We start from the raw sequence: 20,278 nt of genomic DNA, 5'->3' as shown, positions 1-20,278 counted from the left end.
CAGACATAGGGGAATAAAAGGTGTCGAAGAACTCCAACGCCCAACAATACCTGAACCTCTGGAGGAGGAAGTACAAGACATTTTCTGGAAGATCTAGACTCGCAGGACATGTTCCAGGACACAGAAAAGTTCGAGTACCCCGAGACACAGTGGCAAAAGCTCAAAGCAGACTCCTCTGAAGAGGGAATAGACACCCTTCGAGGCCTTCACCCCGGGATGACATGGGAATGTACAGTCAGCCCTTCAAAAGGGCTGCAGGTCTGTATAATGTACAGTTGGAGGAAGAAAAAGCACAATCATGCTTTTTACTTAAGACTTTGTTACCCTCTCAAAGCAAAACTCCATATCTCCCTATGATGCCCAGCATACTGGACCAGTGTAGAGCCCTCCAAAGAATCAGTGACAAGCAGGTATGTAACACCAAGATCCGAAAAGAAATATAAGCACTCCTCAAAGAACCCACTTTACATCAGAGGCACAGTGCCAGAAGACTCAACTAGTGTAGCAAAAGCAAGAAGGAGAGTAAATATTTCCACAACATCTGGCCCGCCTCTGGACAAAGAGCAAGAAAATGGATATGGTAGGAACGAAATTAGAACGGGGAGCACCTACGCAGTGGAGCATTGCCAACTCTGATGCACTGCTAAATAGGTATGCCTATCAGCATTGGGAGGAGATGGCCGAGCTTATGAAACATCTCCCTGAGCAATACCGTAAAAGAGCAGCATCCCTCACAATAGAGAGAACAAATATCTCAAATACCTGTCTGAAATCAGCTCTAGATGGTGCAGATACAGCAAGCAGACAGATGATGGCAGGGACCACCCTAAGAAGGCACGCTTGGCTAAGGGCGTCTCGTTTCAAGAGCCAGGTCCCAGCAAATATAATTAACACCTGCTTTAATGAGGAACAACTCTTCAGAAGTGCAGTGGATGACACATTGCAACAATTAAAAGAGGATAATGAATCTTCAAAATCCATGAGGGCCTTGCAGTTCAGTGGATTCCTAAGTAGAGGATCCACACCTACCCAAAGACCTGTAGGGATAGGGGGTTTCGAAGGCGCAACCTCACATCAGGGAATACAATGCTTCAGTCAGACTCAAATACAGGCGCAACAGTGGCAGCATCAGTCTACACAACAGCAACCCTTTCGAGGGAGAGCAGGAGTGAGACCACAGCCACAGAGATGTGCAGCAACTCCAGCTAATAACTGACTGTACAAAGGAACACACACACACACACACACACCTACCTACCTACCGGACAGTAGAGCCCAAAGAATGTGGTCCAAATAAAAGAGGAAATTATCAGATTGTTACAGGAAGTACAAGAAGTACTTCAAAGGAAAGCAATAGAAGCCGTGCCAGAGGACGAGATCAATCAGGGGAACTACTCTGCATACCTCCTGATACCAAAAGATAGAGCTCTTCGTCCAATGCTGAATGTCCGATTCCTAAACAATTTCATAAAAACACAAAAATTCAAAATGACAACTCTGCAGGAGGTCATACAACAACTGCAAAAAGGAGATGTTAAGGCGGCATTAGATCTAAGAGCTATATCTCCATATCCCAATGAACAACCAGCACAATAAATGCTTGCGCGTTTTTGGTAAACAGAGAACATTTCCAGTTCAAGGTGCTCTCATTTGGAGTCAAGCCTGCACAGAGTGGCTACAAAGTGTTTGACAGCAGTGGCAACTCATTTAAGAAGATGTGTAGTACTGTATACCCCTGTTTAGACGATTGGCTGGTAAAAGGAAATTCACAACACAAATGCACAAAGACATAGTGATGTCAACGTTAAACAATCTGAGATTTTCATTAAAGAGAGAAATGTACAGGAAAAAATGAAATGGTAGAACAACACAAATATAGCAATTGTTAGACCATTCTTAGGCTCAACTGCCAAAGTAACTATTATCACAGACTCCCTTTCATATAGGTCGGGGAGCTCATACGGGGGAAACTAAAAATGAGAAGACTTTGGAGAGAACAGAAAGCAGTCCAAAGTATCAATGTGTTGGAGCTGAAGATTGTGTTCCTATCCTTAAAAAAGCCTTTCAGAAATAGCTGTGGGGAAAATCATAGTTAATTCACACAGACAGAACAACAACACTGTTCTATCTCAACTAAAAGAATGGAACAAAATCCTTTGTACTGTCAAGGCTATCACAAGAGATCTGGAGGTGGGCCATCCAGAGACAGACAAACATAACTGCAATATGCCTGTCAGGAAAGGATGATGTACAAGCAGACAGGCTGAGCAGGCAAGGGTCCACATCACACGAATGGGGACTCAAACTGTAACCAAGCAGATGTTCAGACAGTGGGGAATGCCAAAGAGAGATCTGTTTGCAACACTGGAGAACTCAAAATGCCAATTCTTTGCGTCCAGGCACCCACACCCCCAGTCTCTGGGGAATGCTTTGTTGATAGATTGGTCAGAAAAATGTGCTTACACTTTTCCCCTGATCCCACTATTACACAAGGTGATCAACAGATGCAAACAATCACCAGTGACACTGGTTTTGATCGTGCAACAGTGGATGAGGCAGACTTGGTTTGCAGACTTAATGGAAATTGTACAAGACAATGTACAGAAACTACCAGGCCTTCCCTGCAGGATCTACTCTCCATGCAAGCGGGAGACTTCTCAATCCAGAACCAAAAATGCTAAGTCTAGCAGCTTGGGCCCTGAGAACTTAGTTTCGACCGTTAAACCTACCAGAGAACACAATGTTGGTAATCTAATATGTGAACATTGGACTTGTCTGGTGGCATCTTTGGAGTAGCAGGTGCTTTGATTGGGAGCACGACATTGAGACGCAGGGGACAAGGGGGAGGTGCGTTTGCCTTTGGCTCGCTATTCCGGTTGTATGACATTTGAACACAGTGGTGGTTCTCGGAGAAGAAATTAGACCAACAACAAGAAAATATTACCAAATGGGCAAGATACTCAAAATGGTGCCTAAGACATACCTTACTACAAGACAATACAAAAGACACAACAGTCTTATGACACCATACTCATCTGTTGGTGTGCAAACTGAATTATGATTCTTTAAAAGTTCATTTGGCAGCTGTAGTGGCCTACACAAGAGGCCATATAGGAAGGAGCTTCTGCATAACACCAGTAATCAAAAGGTTCCTGGAGGGCGCAATAAGATTAGCACCTCAAGAAAAGTACCAGCACTGACATAGAACTTAAATTTAGTGTTAATACAACTGAGGAAACCTATTGAACCTCTTCACAATGCATCCTTGAAACTGGTTACTTAGAAAACAACTTTGCTTATAGCAGTGGCATCTCTGCGTTGGGTAAGTGAATTGCAAGCACTCACAATACAAGAACCATACATGCAAAATACACGAAGATAAGATAGTCATGAGGGCAGATCTGGATTTCCTGCCGGAGGCTGTATCTTTTTTTCCTCATCAGTCAATTCAGATACCAAGTTTCTTTCAAGATGCAAAAACTCTAGCGGAAAGAGTGCGGCACATGTTAGATGCCAGAAGAGCGATAATTTATTATATGGACAAAACCAGACCAATCAAAAGAAGAAAACAACTTTTTTGTGTCTTTTGCAGACAACAGCAAAGGAAAACCAGTTCTAAAGAATATCATTATTAGGTGGAGCTAACCAACTATACAAGTGTCATGAATCAGCAGGAGTACATCTCCGCACTCAACTTGCAAAAAAGGAGCAACAATAGCCTTTCACACAAGCCAGGATATTTGCAGAGCTGCTACTTGGTCATCAGTGCACACCTATACAAGACACTATTGCACCGACATTTAAATGAACAAAGAAGCTCAAGTGGAGGGTACTGAAACGTTTATTTGCAAGCTGTAATTCATCTTCAACCCAAACACCACAAGGTTAAATAAAGTGCTACAAATTCAATGCACATCATCCAGTAAAGATTAACACTGCACAACGAAATGGTTTGTTACCTGTAGGAGTAATTTTGCAGCTTGAAGAATTTTCTGGATTCACATGCAGAAGACGACCATGTGCGAAGCTTCCGGGGAGGGCATATGACATCCGAAAGGGCTGGATTAGACACTCAATGGTGGGACCGTTGACCCCCAACAAAAACAAAAAAAGGAAGTACTACTACTACTATACAAAAGATTCTGGACCCAACCAGTAGATGGTGAAATAATGCACAGCATGTGAATCCAGAACAATCTTGAAACTGAAAAACTACTTCTACAGGTAAGAAACCATTACGATATAGTTCATTGCAGTTTTGTCTTTCTTCTTCCAGTCTTGCACCTCTACGAATAATTGTGTTGGTGATGTGACATATTTTAGTCCTATGAGAAATAGCTCACTACAAACCATCACTTACAGACTGAAGTGTATGTTTACAAGTTTTTGCTTCTCTTGTATTTAATGCTTCCTTTGTTAATAACATTAACTTCAGATGGAGTATAATGTTAAGACTTAAAACAGTGGGAGTTAACTTGTGATTACTGAGAGAGCATCTCTTTTGTGCAAATGTAGTGATCCTGATTGTGAGGGCCATCGCTGTGAGAATAGCATTGCATATGACCATCAACAGTATGATGGAGAAGAAAGCCAAGATGATGACAGCTGCTCGGAGCACAGTTCTAGCACTTCAACATCCACAAACCAGAAAGAAGGAAAATACTGTGACTGCTGCTACTGCGAGTTCTTTGGCCATGGAGGAGTAAGTATGTTGGTGTCTGTGAATAGTGTAAATATTATATGGGCAGTTAAATTTGTGTGTCTGGTGTAAACATAGCACTTTAAACTAATACAAAATTCACAACTTCATGCTAGAAAATCCAGTCTCCTATGCTTGATTAGGCCATTGTTGCTCTCTGGTTGAGAATGTTATCAAGGTCTGGCATATGTCACGTCTCATGTATTGCATACAATGCCACATAATCGTCAGTATTGTTAAAGATCATCTTTGTTCTCAAGCTAAGGCAATTTAATTGGAAACATGTTTTCATCAGAACAAATGTGGACACAGTACTCACCAAGTGCAACTTCCAGAATTACCTCCGGTTCTGCCACCACCTTCAAAGAATTTTATAATTGACAAGCTGATGGCTGTTGAAACACATACTTAGACGTGTGCCTAAATTCTTGGAGCATAGCTATGAGTAGCTGAGCCTCCGTTTTGGTGGAAAATATAATGTCCATCCTGTGCTGCTGGTATACGTGACTTAATGCAAAATAAGTTGGTTTACAGGCAGTTTAGGGTCCATCTCCGCTAAACTTGAGTAAAGCTTCCCATTCTCCCTGCCAAAATGGGTAGAAGCAAGTGGCAAATATTGTCTGTATGTATTAAATCCATACAAAGGTTTCTTCTCTTCAACCAGTCAAAATATAGCATCAATTTTGTGCCCTCCCCACTGTTAGTCCCTAAAAACATAGGATTTAATTTGTGGTCTCTTAGTAGATCTGTTCTCTGCCTCCATCTCTCCCCTGACCTTCATCAGTGTAATGAGGTGTACCAAAGATCAACCTGGATATTATTCAAATTATATTTATTTTATTATTATTTTACACAATACAGAAAAACACTTAACTGGCATGCGCCGAGATAGAAAAGATGTAGAGCTGCCTGAAGAACATTCTAGATATGCAGTATTATACAGAATATTAAACATTAGAATAATTAACATTTTAACAGTAGATAATACTTTTACCTTTTCCCATTGAGTACAGGTTATAAAGCAAAAATACTGTTGTAAGGGAATTACTTTTTTTGCATGTTAGCCCCAGGCTTAGGAATAAAGGCAGTTGCCGCAGAGTGAGGTGTTGCCTCCTTTCCCAGAATGGCTACTTAGAGTGTTACCCTTTGAAGACCGGCTTTTGGGCAAAGTTGCATTTGAAAGGCAAATAGCTTTTGCCCTTGGGCTGAATGGCCTACCAGATGGGTGACTTACAGGGTCAGAGTGACCATGATATAAGGCAATCCTTTTATCTGAAGTGAAAGGTGCCTGCACCATTTCATGCAGGCTGCAGTGGCAGGCCTGCACACACAGTTTGCATGAGCTCCCATTGGTGGCGTTATACATGCTGCAGCCCATGGGGGTCCCCTGGTGTACCAATGATCTGGGTACCTAAGTACTATATACTAGGGACTTACATAGGTGCACAAGTATGCCAATTGTGGGTGTAAAACAATAACCAGCAACCAAATTTGGAGGAGAGCGCACGGATACTGGGGTCCTGGTTAGCAGGATCCCAGTTAACTACAGTCTAAACACACAGTCAAAAAGTGGGGGTTACATGTGCTAGATAGATAGTATGTCCTACACTCCAAGATTATTTGCTATCTCTGCTTTATTTACGGGTTATTTACGGTTGCACTCAGGCCTCCTTTTTTTTCAAAGGTGGACACACTTTTTTATTTAGGCCAGTCTACTACCTTGCCTAATGTTTACACACATTGCATTTTTCTGAGGAAGAGAGGAGTCCACCGCCTGGACTCAAGAAGAGCGCTGGTGTTCTATGTTGATCGTACTAAAGAGTTCCGGGTAGATAATCAAGTCATTGTGAACAATCTCCGGATGGGTCGTACTCAGCATTAAAATGTGCTACCTATTGGCTGAGAAACAACCCCCTGAGGGTTTGCGTGCTCATTCTACCAGAGCTAAAGCTGCAAACACTGCATTAGCATGCAGAGTTTCAGTCCTGGAAGGCAGCAATGTGGGCATATTTTTTCTTTTCTTTTAATGATCTTTATTAAGTTTTGTAATGAGACAACCACCACCATGCCACACGTAGAAACAGAAGATAGGTGTGTCAAACATTCCATCATTAAGATCATATCAACACATTAAACACTCCCTCTCTTCCCCCCACCTAGTCAGTGGGTCCAGTAGTAATCCCTCCCAATTAGCCTGAATCTGAAGGGGTCCCTTCAGGAGGTCCTCACGCAATGCCCTATATAGATGAGATGTCAAGTGGCAAACTTTGGCCATCTCCAGCAACGTAGTGAGAGTGGCATAGCTGGGAGGGGGCTTCATGGAATGTGGGCCATATCTTTCCTGCCATGGCAGAGAGTTTTTTGGTATTGTAGGAATTGATCTGGGCACAGGCCAAAGAATTCCACTGCTTCGAAAATACGTGACAAAATGCTGCTGCGGGGTTAGGTCTCCTAGTGTTTGACAGCCTCCGTCTTTCCATTGTTGGAGCTACATGGATTCCGCTATCTTGCAGAAAGGTTGCAGTATCCAGAGTGGCAAGTCTGAAGCATATGGGGCCCTTATCAGCACCCTTTTCACCGCTCCCTTCCAAACCTCCTGCTCTTGGCATATCAAATAAGGCATGTCAGGGGGTACCCAAAGCCACTCATCAGTAGCTACCTGTAGGAAGTTGGCTCTGTATGCACTATTTCAAAGTAAGGAATAGTATGCACAGAGTCCAAGGGTTCCCCTTAGAGGTAAGATAGTGGCAAAATACTAATGCTCTATTTTGTGGTAGTGTGGTCGAGCAGTAGGCTTATCAAAGGAGTAGTGTTAAGCATTTGTTGTACACACACAAGCAATAAATGAGGAACACACACTCAAAGACAATTCCAGGCCAATTGGTTTTTGTATAGAAAAATATATTTTCTTAGTTTATTTTAAGAACCACAGGTTCAAGATTTACATGTAATACTTCAAATGAAAGGTATTGCAGGTAGGTACTTTAGGAACTTTGAATAATCAAAATAGCATACACAGTTTTCATATAAATCACATATAGCTATTTTAAAACTAGACACAGTGCAATTTTCACAGTTCCTAGGGGGAGTAAGAGTTTGTTCGTTTTTGCAGGTAAGTAAACCACCTACGGGGTTCAAGTTTGGGTCCAAGGTAGCCCACCGTTGTGGGTTTTAGAGCAACCCCAAAGTTACCACACCAGCAGCTCAGGGCCGATCAGGTGTAGAGGTCAAAGTGGTGCCCAAAATGCATAGGCTTCAATGGAGAAGGGGGTGCCCCGGTTCCAGTCTGCCAGCAGGTAAGTACCCACGTCTTCGGAGGGCAGACCAGGGGGGTTTTGTAGGGCACCGGGGGGGACACAAGTCCACACAGAAAGTACACCCTCAGCAGCGCGGGGGCGGCCGGGTGCAGTGTGCAAACACGCATCGGGTTTGTAATAGAAATCAATGGGAGACCAAGGGGTCTCTTCAGCGATGCAGGCAAGGGGGGGCTCCTCGGGGTAGCCACCACCTGGGCAAGGGAGAGGGCCTCCTGGGGGGTCACTCCTGCACTGGAGTTCGGATCCTTCAGGTCCTGGGGGCTGCGGGTGCAGAGTCTTTACCAGGCGTCGGGATCTGAGGAGCAGGCAGTCGCGGTCAGGGGGAGCCTCGGGATTCCCTCTGCAGGCTTCTCTGTGGGGGCTCAAGGGGGGCAACTCTGGCTACTCACGGTCTCGCAGTCGCCGGGGAGTCCTCCCTGAAGTAATTGTTCTCCACAAGTCGAGCCGGGGTTGTCGGCTGCAGAGTAGCAAGTCTCACGCTTCCGGCGGGAAACACAAGTTGTTTCAAAGTTGCAGTCTTTGGTGAATAGGGCCGCTGTCCTCGGGAGTTCTTGGTCCTTCTAGAGCAGGGCAGTCCTCTGAGGATTCAGAGAACGCTGGTCCCTGGGGAAAGCGTTGCTGGAGCAGTGTCTTTAGAAGTGGGGAGACAGGCCGGTAGAGCTGGGGCCAAAGCAGTTGGTGTCTCCGTCTTCTCTGTAGGGTTTTTCAGCTTAGCAGTCATTTCTTCTTAGGTTGCAGGAATCTGAGTTCCTAGGTTCTGGGGAGCCCCTAAATACAGAATTTAGGGGTGTGTTTAGGTCTGGGAGGGCAGTAGCCAATGGCTATTAGCCCTGAGGGTGGCTACACCCTGTTTGTGCCTCCTCCCAAGGGGAGGGGGTCACATTCCTATCCCTATTGGGGGAATCCTCCATCTGCAAGATGGAGGATTTCTAAAAGTCAGTCACCTCAGCTCAGGTTGCCTTGGGGGCTGTCCTGACTGGCCAGTGACTCCTCCTTGTTTTTCTCATTATCTCCTCCGGCCTTGCCGCCAAAAGTGGGGCCGTGGCCGGAGGGGGCGGGCAACTCCACTAGCTGGAATGCCCTGGGGTGCTATAACAAAGGGGGTGAGCCTTTGAGGCTCACCGCCAGGTGTTACAGTTCCTGCAAGGGGGAGGTGATAAGCATCTCCACCCAGTACAGGCTTTGTTACTAGCAACAGAGTGACAAAGGAACTCTCCCCATGTGGCCAGCAACATGTCTCGACTGTGGCAGGCTGTTAAAACCAGTCAGCCTACACGGGTAGTTGGTTAAGGTTTCAGGGGGCACCTCTAAGGTGCCCTCTGGGGTGTATGTTACAATAAAATGTACACTGGCATCAGTGTGCATTTATTGTGCTGAGAAGTGTGATACCAAACTTCCCAGTTTTCAGTGTAGCCATTATGGTGCTGTGGAGTTCGTGCATGACAGACTCCCAGACCATATACTCTTATGGCTACTCTGCATTACAATGTCTAAGGTATTGCTTAGACACTGTAGGGGCACAGTGCTCATGCACTGGTGCCCTCACCTATGGTATAGTGCACCCTGCCTTTAGGGCTGTAAGGCCTGCTAGAGGGGTGACTTATCTATACTGCATAGGCAGTGTGAGGTTGGCATGGCACCCTGAGGGGAGTGCCATGTCGACTTACTCGTTTTGTCCTCACCAGCACACACAAGCTGGCAAGCAGTGTGTCTGTGCTGAGTGAGGGGTCCCCAGGGTGGCATAAGACATGCTGCATCCCTTAGAGACCTTCCCTGGCATGAGGGCCCTTGGTACCAGGGGTACCAGTTCCAAGGGACTTACCTGGATGCCAGGGTGTGCCAATTGTGGAAACAAAAGTACAGGTTAGGGAAAGAACACTGGTGCTGGGGCCTGGTTAGCAGGCCTCAGCACACTTTCAAATCAAAACTTAGCATCAGCAAAGGCAAAAAGTGTGGGGGTAACCATGCCAAGGAGGCATTTCCTTACACTACCCTTCTAGAGAGCTTCCTCAAAGACCTCTAGGAGCTTGTCAGCGAGGATATCTATATGTTCGATGGCATGTGTAGCGCAGATACACATGCTGTGCATATTCCGCCATCTAGTATTGGGCTTGGAGTGTTAAAAGTTGTTTTTCTTCGAAGAAGCTTTTTTCGAGTCACGAGGTCGAGTGACTCCTCCTCTCAGTGATAGTGCGCATGGGCATTGAGTTCTTTGTTTTCTTTCCGCTGTCGGGTTCGGACGTGTTTTCCTCTCGATCTGGTGAACCTCGATTCGGTAATTCAAACTTATTCTACTCTTCTATAATATTGTCAGTATTGTTTTTGATCGTGTTTCTATCTGTACTTGATCCGATTTAGACCATTGGGGTCCAATTTCTCACCCTTACAAAGGCAGTGCCCTTTAAGGGCCTACTTCAATGTGAGTCTGATGGAACAAACTCCGTTTCGATTCTGTCCTGGGTGTCATGCTAAATTCCTGTACACGGATCAACATTCTGTGTGCAGTCTTTATCTCCAGACCATCAGATCTTTTTGATCTAAAAAGATTCTTCTGGACCAGAGAGCTCGTCGTCTTGAGATGGAGTTGAAATCAACAGAAGATACATCAAACATCTTCGGCGAAGAACATGCCCAAGAAGAAGTTTGGCAAGGGCCCATCTTTTTGATCCAAGACTCCGAGTCTGAGGACCATTCAGATGACAACAGCCACTATGTGCCTGCGGCGCAGTACGTGAGTACAACTGCCCCATCATACCACACAAAAATCACTAAAAAGACTCCAGCACTAGCCATCGATCCTCCACTGCCTTCGGGTCATGGTAGGATTCGAAAAGAAAGTCTGGATGACTAACCTTTTGGGTTTAGCATTGAGATTTAAGACTAAAGTGCACTCACGTTCGACCAAACAGACTCCAACACCAGTCTGAGTCGAGCCGAAAATCCGAAAGCGCATCTTCGGAGCCGATAACATCTACAATATCTTCGGAGCTGAAAAGGATTATGCCATCTTTGGAGCCGAGCATTTTGATTCGACCAAAACAAAAACTTTCGGAGTCGAAAGCCATGGGTAGTAAAGAAACTACTTGGGAGCAAACAGACATTCAACCCATTCTAGAGGTGATAGGTGCCAAACAAACACAAATACTCATTCAGAAGGACACAGGAAGAATAACTGCCTCCCCTCCATTGTCCTTTAAGAGAAAACTAACTTTTAAAGACACTTCAAAAGATGCACCTCCACCAAAGAAGGTCAAGCTAAAACAACAAGGAGAGACTTCAAAGCAGAAACACATCTCTCCACCACATTCTCCTGTTCATCCTTCCACACCACCATCACCCACATATGAGGCATAGTTATCACCACATACATCCTCAGTTTCACCACATAGGGATTATCTTAGTGATGACCAACAGGACACAGACCCATGGGATACATATGATGCAGATCCAATTTTACCAAATGACCCTCACTTATATCCTGCTAGACCCTCACCATCTCAGGACACTACAGCATATAATTAAGAAGTAGCTAGAGCTGTAGCTTACCATAATGTGCAAATGCATACTTATTACTCCAAAAGTGAACAAGAAAAATAAACCAGCACCCTCAGACCCTATGTTTATAAGAGATCAACTGCCTCCTGATTGTTGTAGTTGGTGCAGCCAGGAAAAGGGCTAACAGTCAGTCCACAGGATGTCCCTCCTCTGGATAAAGAAAGCAGGAAAATTGATGCAGCTGAGAAAAGGGTGGCCTCACAAGCTTCAAATCACTGGAGGGTAGCCAATTCACAAGCTCTTTTGGCTAGCTACGACAGAGCACACTGGGATGAAATGGAGGAGCTGTTCCAATAGCTCCCTCCAGAACACCAAAAAAGGGGACAGCAAATAGTTAATGAGAGGCAAGCAATATCCAATAATGCTATTAGGTCTGCTATGGACGTGGCTGATAGAGCAGCCAGATCAGTTCACACCAGTGTGCTTATTAGGAGACATGCTTGTTTAAGATGTTCAGGTTTCAAACCTGAAATACAACAGGCAGATTTAAATATGCCTTTTGATAAGCAGCATTTATTTGGCCCTGAGGTAGATACAGTAATAGACAAACTTAAAAAAGACTCAGAAACAGCCAAGGACATGGGGGATTTGTATACCACACCCACCAGGGGTAATTTTCATAGACCACAATTTAGAGGGGGTTTCAAACCACAGGCTTCTGAAACAGCAACCACCCATCAAAAACAATCCTCACAATTCTACATAGGAGGATCATTTAGACGTTCCTAAAGAGGATCCAACAGTCGAGGAATAGGTAAACCCTCCACATCTAGAGGTTCCTCACAATCAAGCAAACAGTGACTCTCTCACCATCCCCACACAGCGGGGGGAGACTGGTAAAGTTCCATCTACAGTGGCAAAGTATCACCACAGATCAGTGGGTTCTGTCAATTATCCAACATGGTTACTTTCTAGAACTCACTTCCACTCCACCAAACATTCCACCTTGTTCACACAAACTAACTCAGGAACATCTCATTTTATTCAAACCGGTAGTAAAATCACTTCTCAAAGGTGCATTAGAAGTGGTACCTACATATCAACAGGGAAAAGGAGTATATTCTCTATACCTCCTTATACTAAAAAAGGATGGTACTCTCAGACCAAATCTGGATCTCAGACCTCTCAATCAGTACAACCTCTCAGAGCACTTCAACATGGTCACTCTTCAGGATCATTCCCCTATTTCAAAAACAAGACTGCATGACACCATTAGATCTAAAAGATGCTTACTTCCACATCCTCATACATCCAGCACATCGCAAATATCTAAGGTTTGTGATAGCAGGCAAACATTACCAGTTCAAAGTCCTACCCTTTGGAGTAACAACAGCACCAAGAGTATTCACTAAGACCCTTGCAGTATTTGCAGCATACCTCCAGAAGTCAACATATTCATGCCTTCCCCTATCGGGATGACTGGCTCATAGAAGCCAGCAACAGGCAAAGTTGTCAACATCACACATAATACACAATCGATACCCTACACACTCTAGGGTTCACGATCAGTTACCAAAAATCTAATCTCCAACTAGCGCAAATACAACAATATCTGGAGCAATTTAGAACTCAGTCAGCATTAGCATACCCAAACCCACAGAGAATTCAAGCCTTCCACAATCTCATATCACAACTACAATACAATCAAACCTACACAGGAAGGTTTACCATGAAGCTATTAGGAATGATGGCACCCTGTATAACGATAGTACGACGTCTAAACATGAGACCCCTACAACAGTGTCTCACAACAATGGTCTCGGGCACAGGGTCAACTTCACGATCTAGTGTTGTTGGACCACCAGACTTACAACTCTCTGCAATGGTGGAATCACACCAACTTATCAAAAGAGCAGCCATTTCAGGACCCTGGGCCACAGATCATAATCACTACAGATGCCTCAATGACTGGTTGGGGAGCCCATCACAACAATCTTACAATACAGGGAGAATGGGACTCTGTACAGCAGACTTATCACATAAACCACTTGGAACTGCTAGCAGTGTTTGTAGCACTCAAAGCATTCCAGCCACAGATCACACAGAAGACAGTGTTAAGGACATACTATGTTTCAACAATGTATTATCTGCAGAAACAGGGGTTGGGGGGGGGGGTGCACTCATCCCAATTGTCCCTTCTAGCACAGACAATTTGGAAATGGGCAATTCACAATCGCATTCTTCTATTGGCAGAGTATATCCCAGAAATATATAACCAACTAGCAGACCTCTTAAGCAGGACACAGCAACAAATACTCGAATGGGAGATTCACCCACCAGTGATTCAACCGTACTTTCACATATGGGGAACACCAGACATAGACCTTTTCGCAACAAACGAAAACACAAAATGCCCAAACGTCGCATCTAGGTACCCACACCCTCAATCCAAGGACAGTTCTCTATGGATTAATTGGTCAGGGATATTTGCTTACGCCCACTACTTCCATTTCTAGTCAACAACCTCCATCACACCCACCTCACTATGATACTCATAGCTCCTACGTGGGCACGTCAACACTGGTACACAACACTGTTGGATCTGTCTGTTGTACCACATCGCAAGCTTCCAAACAGATCATACCTATTAACTCAAAACAAAGGTCAAATCAGACATCCCAGTGTGCTCATCCTGACGATTTAGCTCCTGAAGTCCTAGAATTTGGATATCTACAGCTTCCATCAGAATGTATGGGCATTCTAAAAGAAGCACGTAAATCTACAACTAGACACTGCTATGCAGCTAAATGGAAATTATTGGTTTATTACTGTCAACCCAAAAACATTAATCCACTTACAGCATCATTACAGGATATTGTCTGTTATTTGCTTCATTTACAAAAAGCAAATCTGGCATATTCATCTATTAGGATTAATTTAACAACCATATCAGCATACCTCCAAAGCAGACAGAGTACCTTTCTGTTTAGAATTCCTTCCATAAAAGCTTTTATGGAAAGTCTTAAAAGAGTTAGTCCACCCAGGATTCCACCAGCTCCTGCCTGGAATCTTAACATTGTGCTTACAAGGCTTATGGGTCCACCATTTTAAACCCATGCATTCTTGCTCTCTTCAATTTCTCTCATGGAAAGTTCATTTCCTTTAAGGAGAGTAAGTGAAATTCAAGCATTCACTTTAGAAGAATCGTTCTTTCAAGTTCACAAAATAGTACTTAGGACAAATCCAAAATTTCCACCCAAAGTGGTTTCACCTTTTCACATCAATCAGTCAGTGGAATTGCCAGTCTTCTTTCCACAGGCAGATTCAGATGCTGAAAAACCTCTCCACACTCTTGGTCCCAAAAGAGCTCTCATTATTATATAGACAGAACAAAAGACTTTAGAAAATCTAAGCAACTTTTTGTAGCTTTTCAACAACCTATTAAGGTAATCCTATTTCAAAACAAGGATTAGCCAAATGGATAGGAAAGTGTATCCAAACTTGCTATATTAAAGCTAAAAGGCAACTATTAGTAACTCCTAAAGCCCATTCTACTAGAAAGAAAGGAGCTTCAATGGCATCTTTAGGGAATATACCAATGGCAGAGATATGTAAAGCAGCCACATGGTCCACACCACACACATTTACTAAACACTACTGTTTGGGTTTACTATCCCGACAACAAGCAGATGTTGATCAAGCAGTGCTTAAAACACAATTTCAAACTAATCCAACTCCCACAGGCTAGCCACAGCTTATTTAGGAGGGGACTGCTTTTCAGTTTATGCACAGCATGTGTATCTGCAGCTACACATGCCATCGAGCGGAAAATGTCACTTACCTAGTGTACATTTGTTCGTGGCATGTAGTGCTGCAGATTCACATGCGCTCTCCCTCCTCAACGGGACCCTGTAGCCGTTGTAGTAATGTTTTATTATGTAGATATGTATGTGTGTGTGTATGTGTGTGTGTGTATATGTGTGTGTATATATATATATATGTATATATATATGCTCGATGGCATGTGTAGCTGCAGATACACATGCTTTGCACATCCTGCCATCTAGTGTTGGGCTCGGAGTGTTACAAGTTGTTTTTCTTCGAAGAAGTCTTTTCGAGTCACGAGATCGAGGGACTCCTCCCCTTTCGGCTCCATTGCGCATGGGCGTCGACTCCATCTTAGATTGTTTTTTTTCCGCCATCGGGTTCGGACGTGTTCCTTTTCGCTCCGTGTTTCGGTTTGGAAAGATAGTTAGAATCTCGGAAAATTTGACGGTATTGTTTGCGTTCGGTATCGGGTTAGTTACAACAGATCGACACCGACTTTTGAAGAGCTCCGGTGGCCCTTCGGGGTTTTTTCGATTCCCCCGTCGGGGCCTGGTCGGCCCGACCACGTGTCTCTTCAAGGCTGATGGAACGGACTCCATTCCGCTTCTGCCCCAAATGCCACAACAAGTATCCGTATACAGATCAGCACCTGGTCTGTAACTTGTGTTTGTCTCCAGAACACAAGGAAGATACTTGTGAAGCCTGTCGAGCATTTCGGTCGAGGAAGACACTAAGAGACCAAAGAGCAAGAAGACTTCAAATGGCGTCGGCGCCGACAGGACAAAGACACTTGGAGGAGGAAGAAGAAACCTTCTCCATCCAGGACTCGGACTCGGAAGAGCTCGATCCCGAAGAGACGCCTAAAACCGTGAGTAAGACGTCGACACACAAAACTCACGAGAAGACCACAAAAGCCCAGGGGACGCCACCGCCAGCAGGCCATGGCTTAACCCGAAAAATAGGTGACCGACCATCGGCACCGAAAAAGGGCACGCATGTGTCGAAGTCATCCGACTCCGGTCGAGATACCGGCACACAGCAAACTTGAGCCCGAGACAGCGGGACCGAGCAGGTTCGACACCGAGAGGGTGGCACCGAAACAAGTCGGCACCGAGAGACCGGGACGCCGAAAATAAAGGTGTTGTCGGAGCCGAAAAAGGCTACCGAAAAGATTTCCATTCCAAAACATCCAGCCTCTGAACCGAAATCAGGTTCCTACACAGAGGAACAGGGACTGTCCTCCCAAATGCAAGGACATAAGTTCGGACAAGAACTACAGTCAATGGAGCCAGACTACACTCAGAGAAGGCTCCATATCCAAAAGGACACAGGGAAGATAAGTACTCTTCCCCCCAATTAGGATGAAAAGAAGACTTGCCTTTCAAGAAAAGGACAATCAGCCACAGTCAAAGGTGGCAAAACAAACAACACCACCACCATCCCCACCACCATCAACGCACATATCACCGGTAGCTACTCCACCACTGATGCAATCCCCAACTCATACTGGAATGAGTCAGGATGATCCCGACGCATGGGATCTTTATGATGCGCCAGTGTCCGATAACAGCCCAGACTGTTACCCAGCTAGGCTGTCGCCACCTGAGGACAGTACAGCTTATACACAGGTGGTGTCAAGAGCAGCTGCATTTCATAACATCACCTTGCACGCAGAAACAATTGAGGATGACTTTTTGTTTAATACACTATTCTCGACTCATAGCCAATACCAAAGCTTACCTATGCTACCCGGAATGCTAAAACACTCCAAACAGGTGTTTCAGGAGCCTGTGAAGGGCAGGGCCATAACTCCAAGAGAAGAAAAAAAGTACAAGCCACAGCCAACAGACCCTGTATATATCGCGCAGCAATTAACACCAGACTGTGGTAGTAGGGGCAGCTCGCAAAAGAGCAAACTCTCACACCTCCGGAGACGCACCACCTCCAGACAAGGAGAAGTCGCAAGTTCGACGCTGCGGGGAAAAGGGTTGCAGCACAAGCTGCCAACCAATGGCGTATTGCCAACTCACAGGCACTGCTAGCAAGATATGATAGGGCTCATTGGGACGAAATGCAACATTTCATTGAACAATTACCCAAGGAGTTCCAGAAGAGGGCACAACAAGTGGTGGAGGAAGGACAAAGTATCTCAAATATTCAGATACGGTCAGCAATGGATGCAGCAGATACAGCTGCTAGGACAGTAAATACAGCAGTAACCATAACGAGACACGCTTGGTTGCGTACATCAGGATTCAAGACGGAAATACAACAAGCCGTGCTTAATATGCCTTTTAACGGACAGCAGTTGTTTCGGCCGGAGGTGGACACTGCTATCGAAAAACTTTAAAAAGACACTGATACGGCCAAAGCCATGGGCGCACTCTACTCCCCACAGAGCAGAGGCACATTTCGCAAAACGCAGTTTAGAGGGGGGTTTCGAGGACAAACTACAGAACCCACAACTTCACAAACAAGGCCCACTTATCAGAGCCAATATCAGCGGGGAAGTTTTCGGGGTCAATTCCTAAAGAGTAGAGGAAAGTTCCAAAGTCCCAAAACTCCTCAAAACAAGCAGTGACTTCCACGTCACAAATCCCCAACACCTAACACCTGTGGGGGGGAAGACTAACCAAGTCTTACAAACATTGGGAGGAAATAACAACAGACACTTGGGTCCTAGCAATTATCCAGCATGGTTATTGCATAGAATTTCTCAAATTCCCTCCAAACGTCCCACCAAAAACACACTATGTCAAAACAACACATGGATCTTCTAGGACTAGAAGCCCAAGCGTTGCTACAAAAAGGAGCAATAGAATTAGTACCAATTCAACAGAAAGGAACAGGAGTTTACTCTCTGTACTTTCTCATACCCAAAAAGGACAAGACACTAAGACCCATATTAGATCTCAGAACATTAAATACCTTCAAATCAGATCACTTTCACATGGTGACATTACAAGACGGAATCCCACTGCTCAAACAACAAGACTACATGACAACACTAGACCTAAAGGATGCATACTTCCATATACCGATACATCCTTCACACAGAAAGTACTTAAGGTTTGTATTCCAAGGGGTACATTACCAATTCAAAGTGTTGCCATTCGGGATAACAACTGCGCCAAGAGTTTTTACAAAATGCCTGGCAGTAGTAGCTGCTCATATCAGAAGGCAGCAAATAAATGTGTTCCTGTACCTAGACGATTGGTTAATCAAACCCAACACGCAAGAACGGTGTTCACAACACACAAAGTATGTCATAGAAACCCTTCACAAACTAGGTTTCTCAATCAACTACACAAAGTCACACCTTCAGCCGTGTCAAACACAGCAATACTTAGGGGTGACAATCAACACAATAAAAGGGATTGCCACTCCAAGTCCGCAAAGGGTACAAGCATTTCACAATGTAATACAGGCCATGTATCCAAAACAAAAGATACATGTCAAGATGGTGATGAAACTACTAGGCATGATGTCCTCATGCATAGCCATTGTCCCAACGCAAGATTGCACATGCGGCCCTTACAACAGTGCCTAGCATCACAATGGTCACAGCCACAGGGTCAACTTCTAGATCTAGTGTTGATAGACCGCCAAACATACACCTCGCTTCAATGGTGGAACAATATAAATTTAAACCAAGGGCGGCCTTTCCAAGACCCAGTGCCTCAATACGTAATAACGACAGATGCCTCCATGATAGGGTGGGGAGCACACCTCAACCAACACAGCATCCAAGGACAATGGGACACTCAGCAGAGACAGTTTCACATAAATCACTTAGAACTACTGGCAGTGTTTCTAGCGTTGAAAGCATTTCAACCTATAATAAGACACAAACACATTCTTGTCAAAACAGACAACATGACAACGATGTATTATCTGAACAAACAAGGAGGGACACACTCAACACAGTTGTGTCTCCTGGCACAAAGAATATGGCATTGGGCGATTCACAACCGCATTCGTCTAATAGCACAGTATATTCCAGGGATTCAGAATCAGTTAGCAGACAGTCTCTCTCGGGATCACCAGCAAATCCACGAATGGGAGATTCACCCCCAAATATTAAACACCTACTTCAAAAAATGGGAAACACCACAAATAGACCTATTTGCAACAAAAGAAAATGCAAAATGCCAAAACTTCGCATCCAGATACCCACAGGATCAGTCTCAGGGCAATGCATTATGGATGAGTTGGTCAGGGATATTTGCATACGCTTTTCCCCCTCTCCCACTCCTTCCATATCTGGTAAACAAATTGAGTCAAAACAAACTCAAACTCATATTAATAGCACCAACTTGGGCAAGACAACCTTGGTATACAACACTACTAGACCTCTCAGTAGTGCCCCATGTCAAACTACCAAACAGACCAGATCTGTTAACCCAACACAAACAACAGATCTGACACCCAAATCCAACATCGCTGAATCTAGCAATTTGGCTCCTGAAGTCTTAGAATTCGGACATCTAAACCTTACACAGGAATGTATAGAGGTCATAAAACAAGCAAGGAAACCAACCACATGACATTGCTATGCAAATAAGTGGAAAAGATTTGTTTATTATTGCCATGATAATCAAATTCAACCATTACACGCATCTGCTAGACATCGTAAGCTACTTACTGCATTTACAAAAGTCAAAACTAGCTTTTTCATCCATTAAAATACATCTTACTGCAATTTCAGCTTATCTACAAATTACGCACTCAACTTCATTATTTAGGATCCCAGTCATAAAAGCATTTATGGAGGGCCTAAAGAGTTATTCCACCAAGAACGCCACCAGTACCTTTGTGGAACCTTAACATTGTCTTAACATGACTCATGGGTCCACCGTTTGAACCCATGCACTCATGTGAAATACAAAACTTAACATGGAAAGTAGCATTTCTAATTGCCATCACATCTCTAAGAAGA

The 20,278-nt window shown here is 44.4% G+C and overlaps 1 protein-coding gene across 5 annotated transcripts in view; it reads left to right on the top strand.

The window, feature by feature from the left end:
• The window catches only part of FAM193A (family with sequence similarity 193 member A), a 306,086-nt gene that overhangs the window by 211,098 nt on the left and 74,710 nt on the right, over window positions 1-20,278 (top strand). For all 5 annotated transcript variants that reach the window (XM_069203630.1, XM_069203636.1, XM_069203652.1 and 2 more), the window contains one exon: window positions 4,516-4,702. In XM_069203630.1, coding sequence (XP_069059731.1) covers window positions 4,516-4,702 — 187 coding nt within the window. The remainder of the gene's footprint in view (window positions 1-4,515; window positions 4,703-20,278) is intronic.

The sequence above is a fragment of the Pleurodeles waltl genome, chromosome 1_2 (assembly GCF_031143425.1).
Source record: "Pleurodeles waltl isolate 20211129_DDA chromosome 1_2, aPleWal1.hap1.20221129, whole genome shotgun sequence".
Classification (NCBI taxonomy): domain Eukaryota; kingdom Metazoa; phylum Chordata; class Amphibia; order Caudata; family Salamandridae; genus Pleurodeles; species Pleurodeles waltl.
This window is presented reverse-complemented; position numbering and strand designations above follow the sequence as displayed.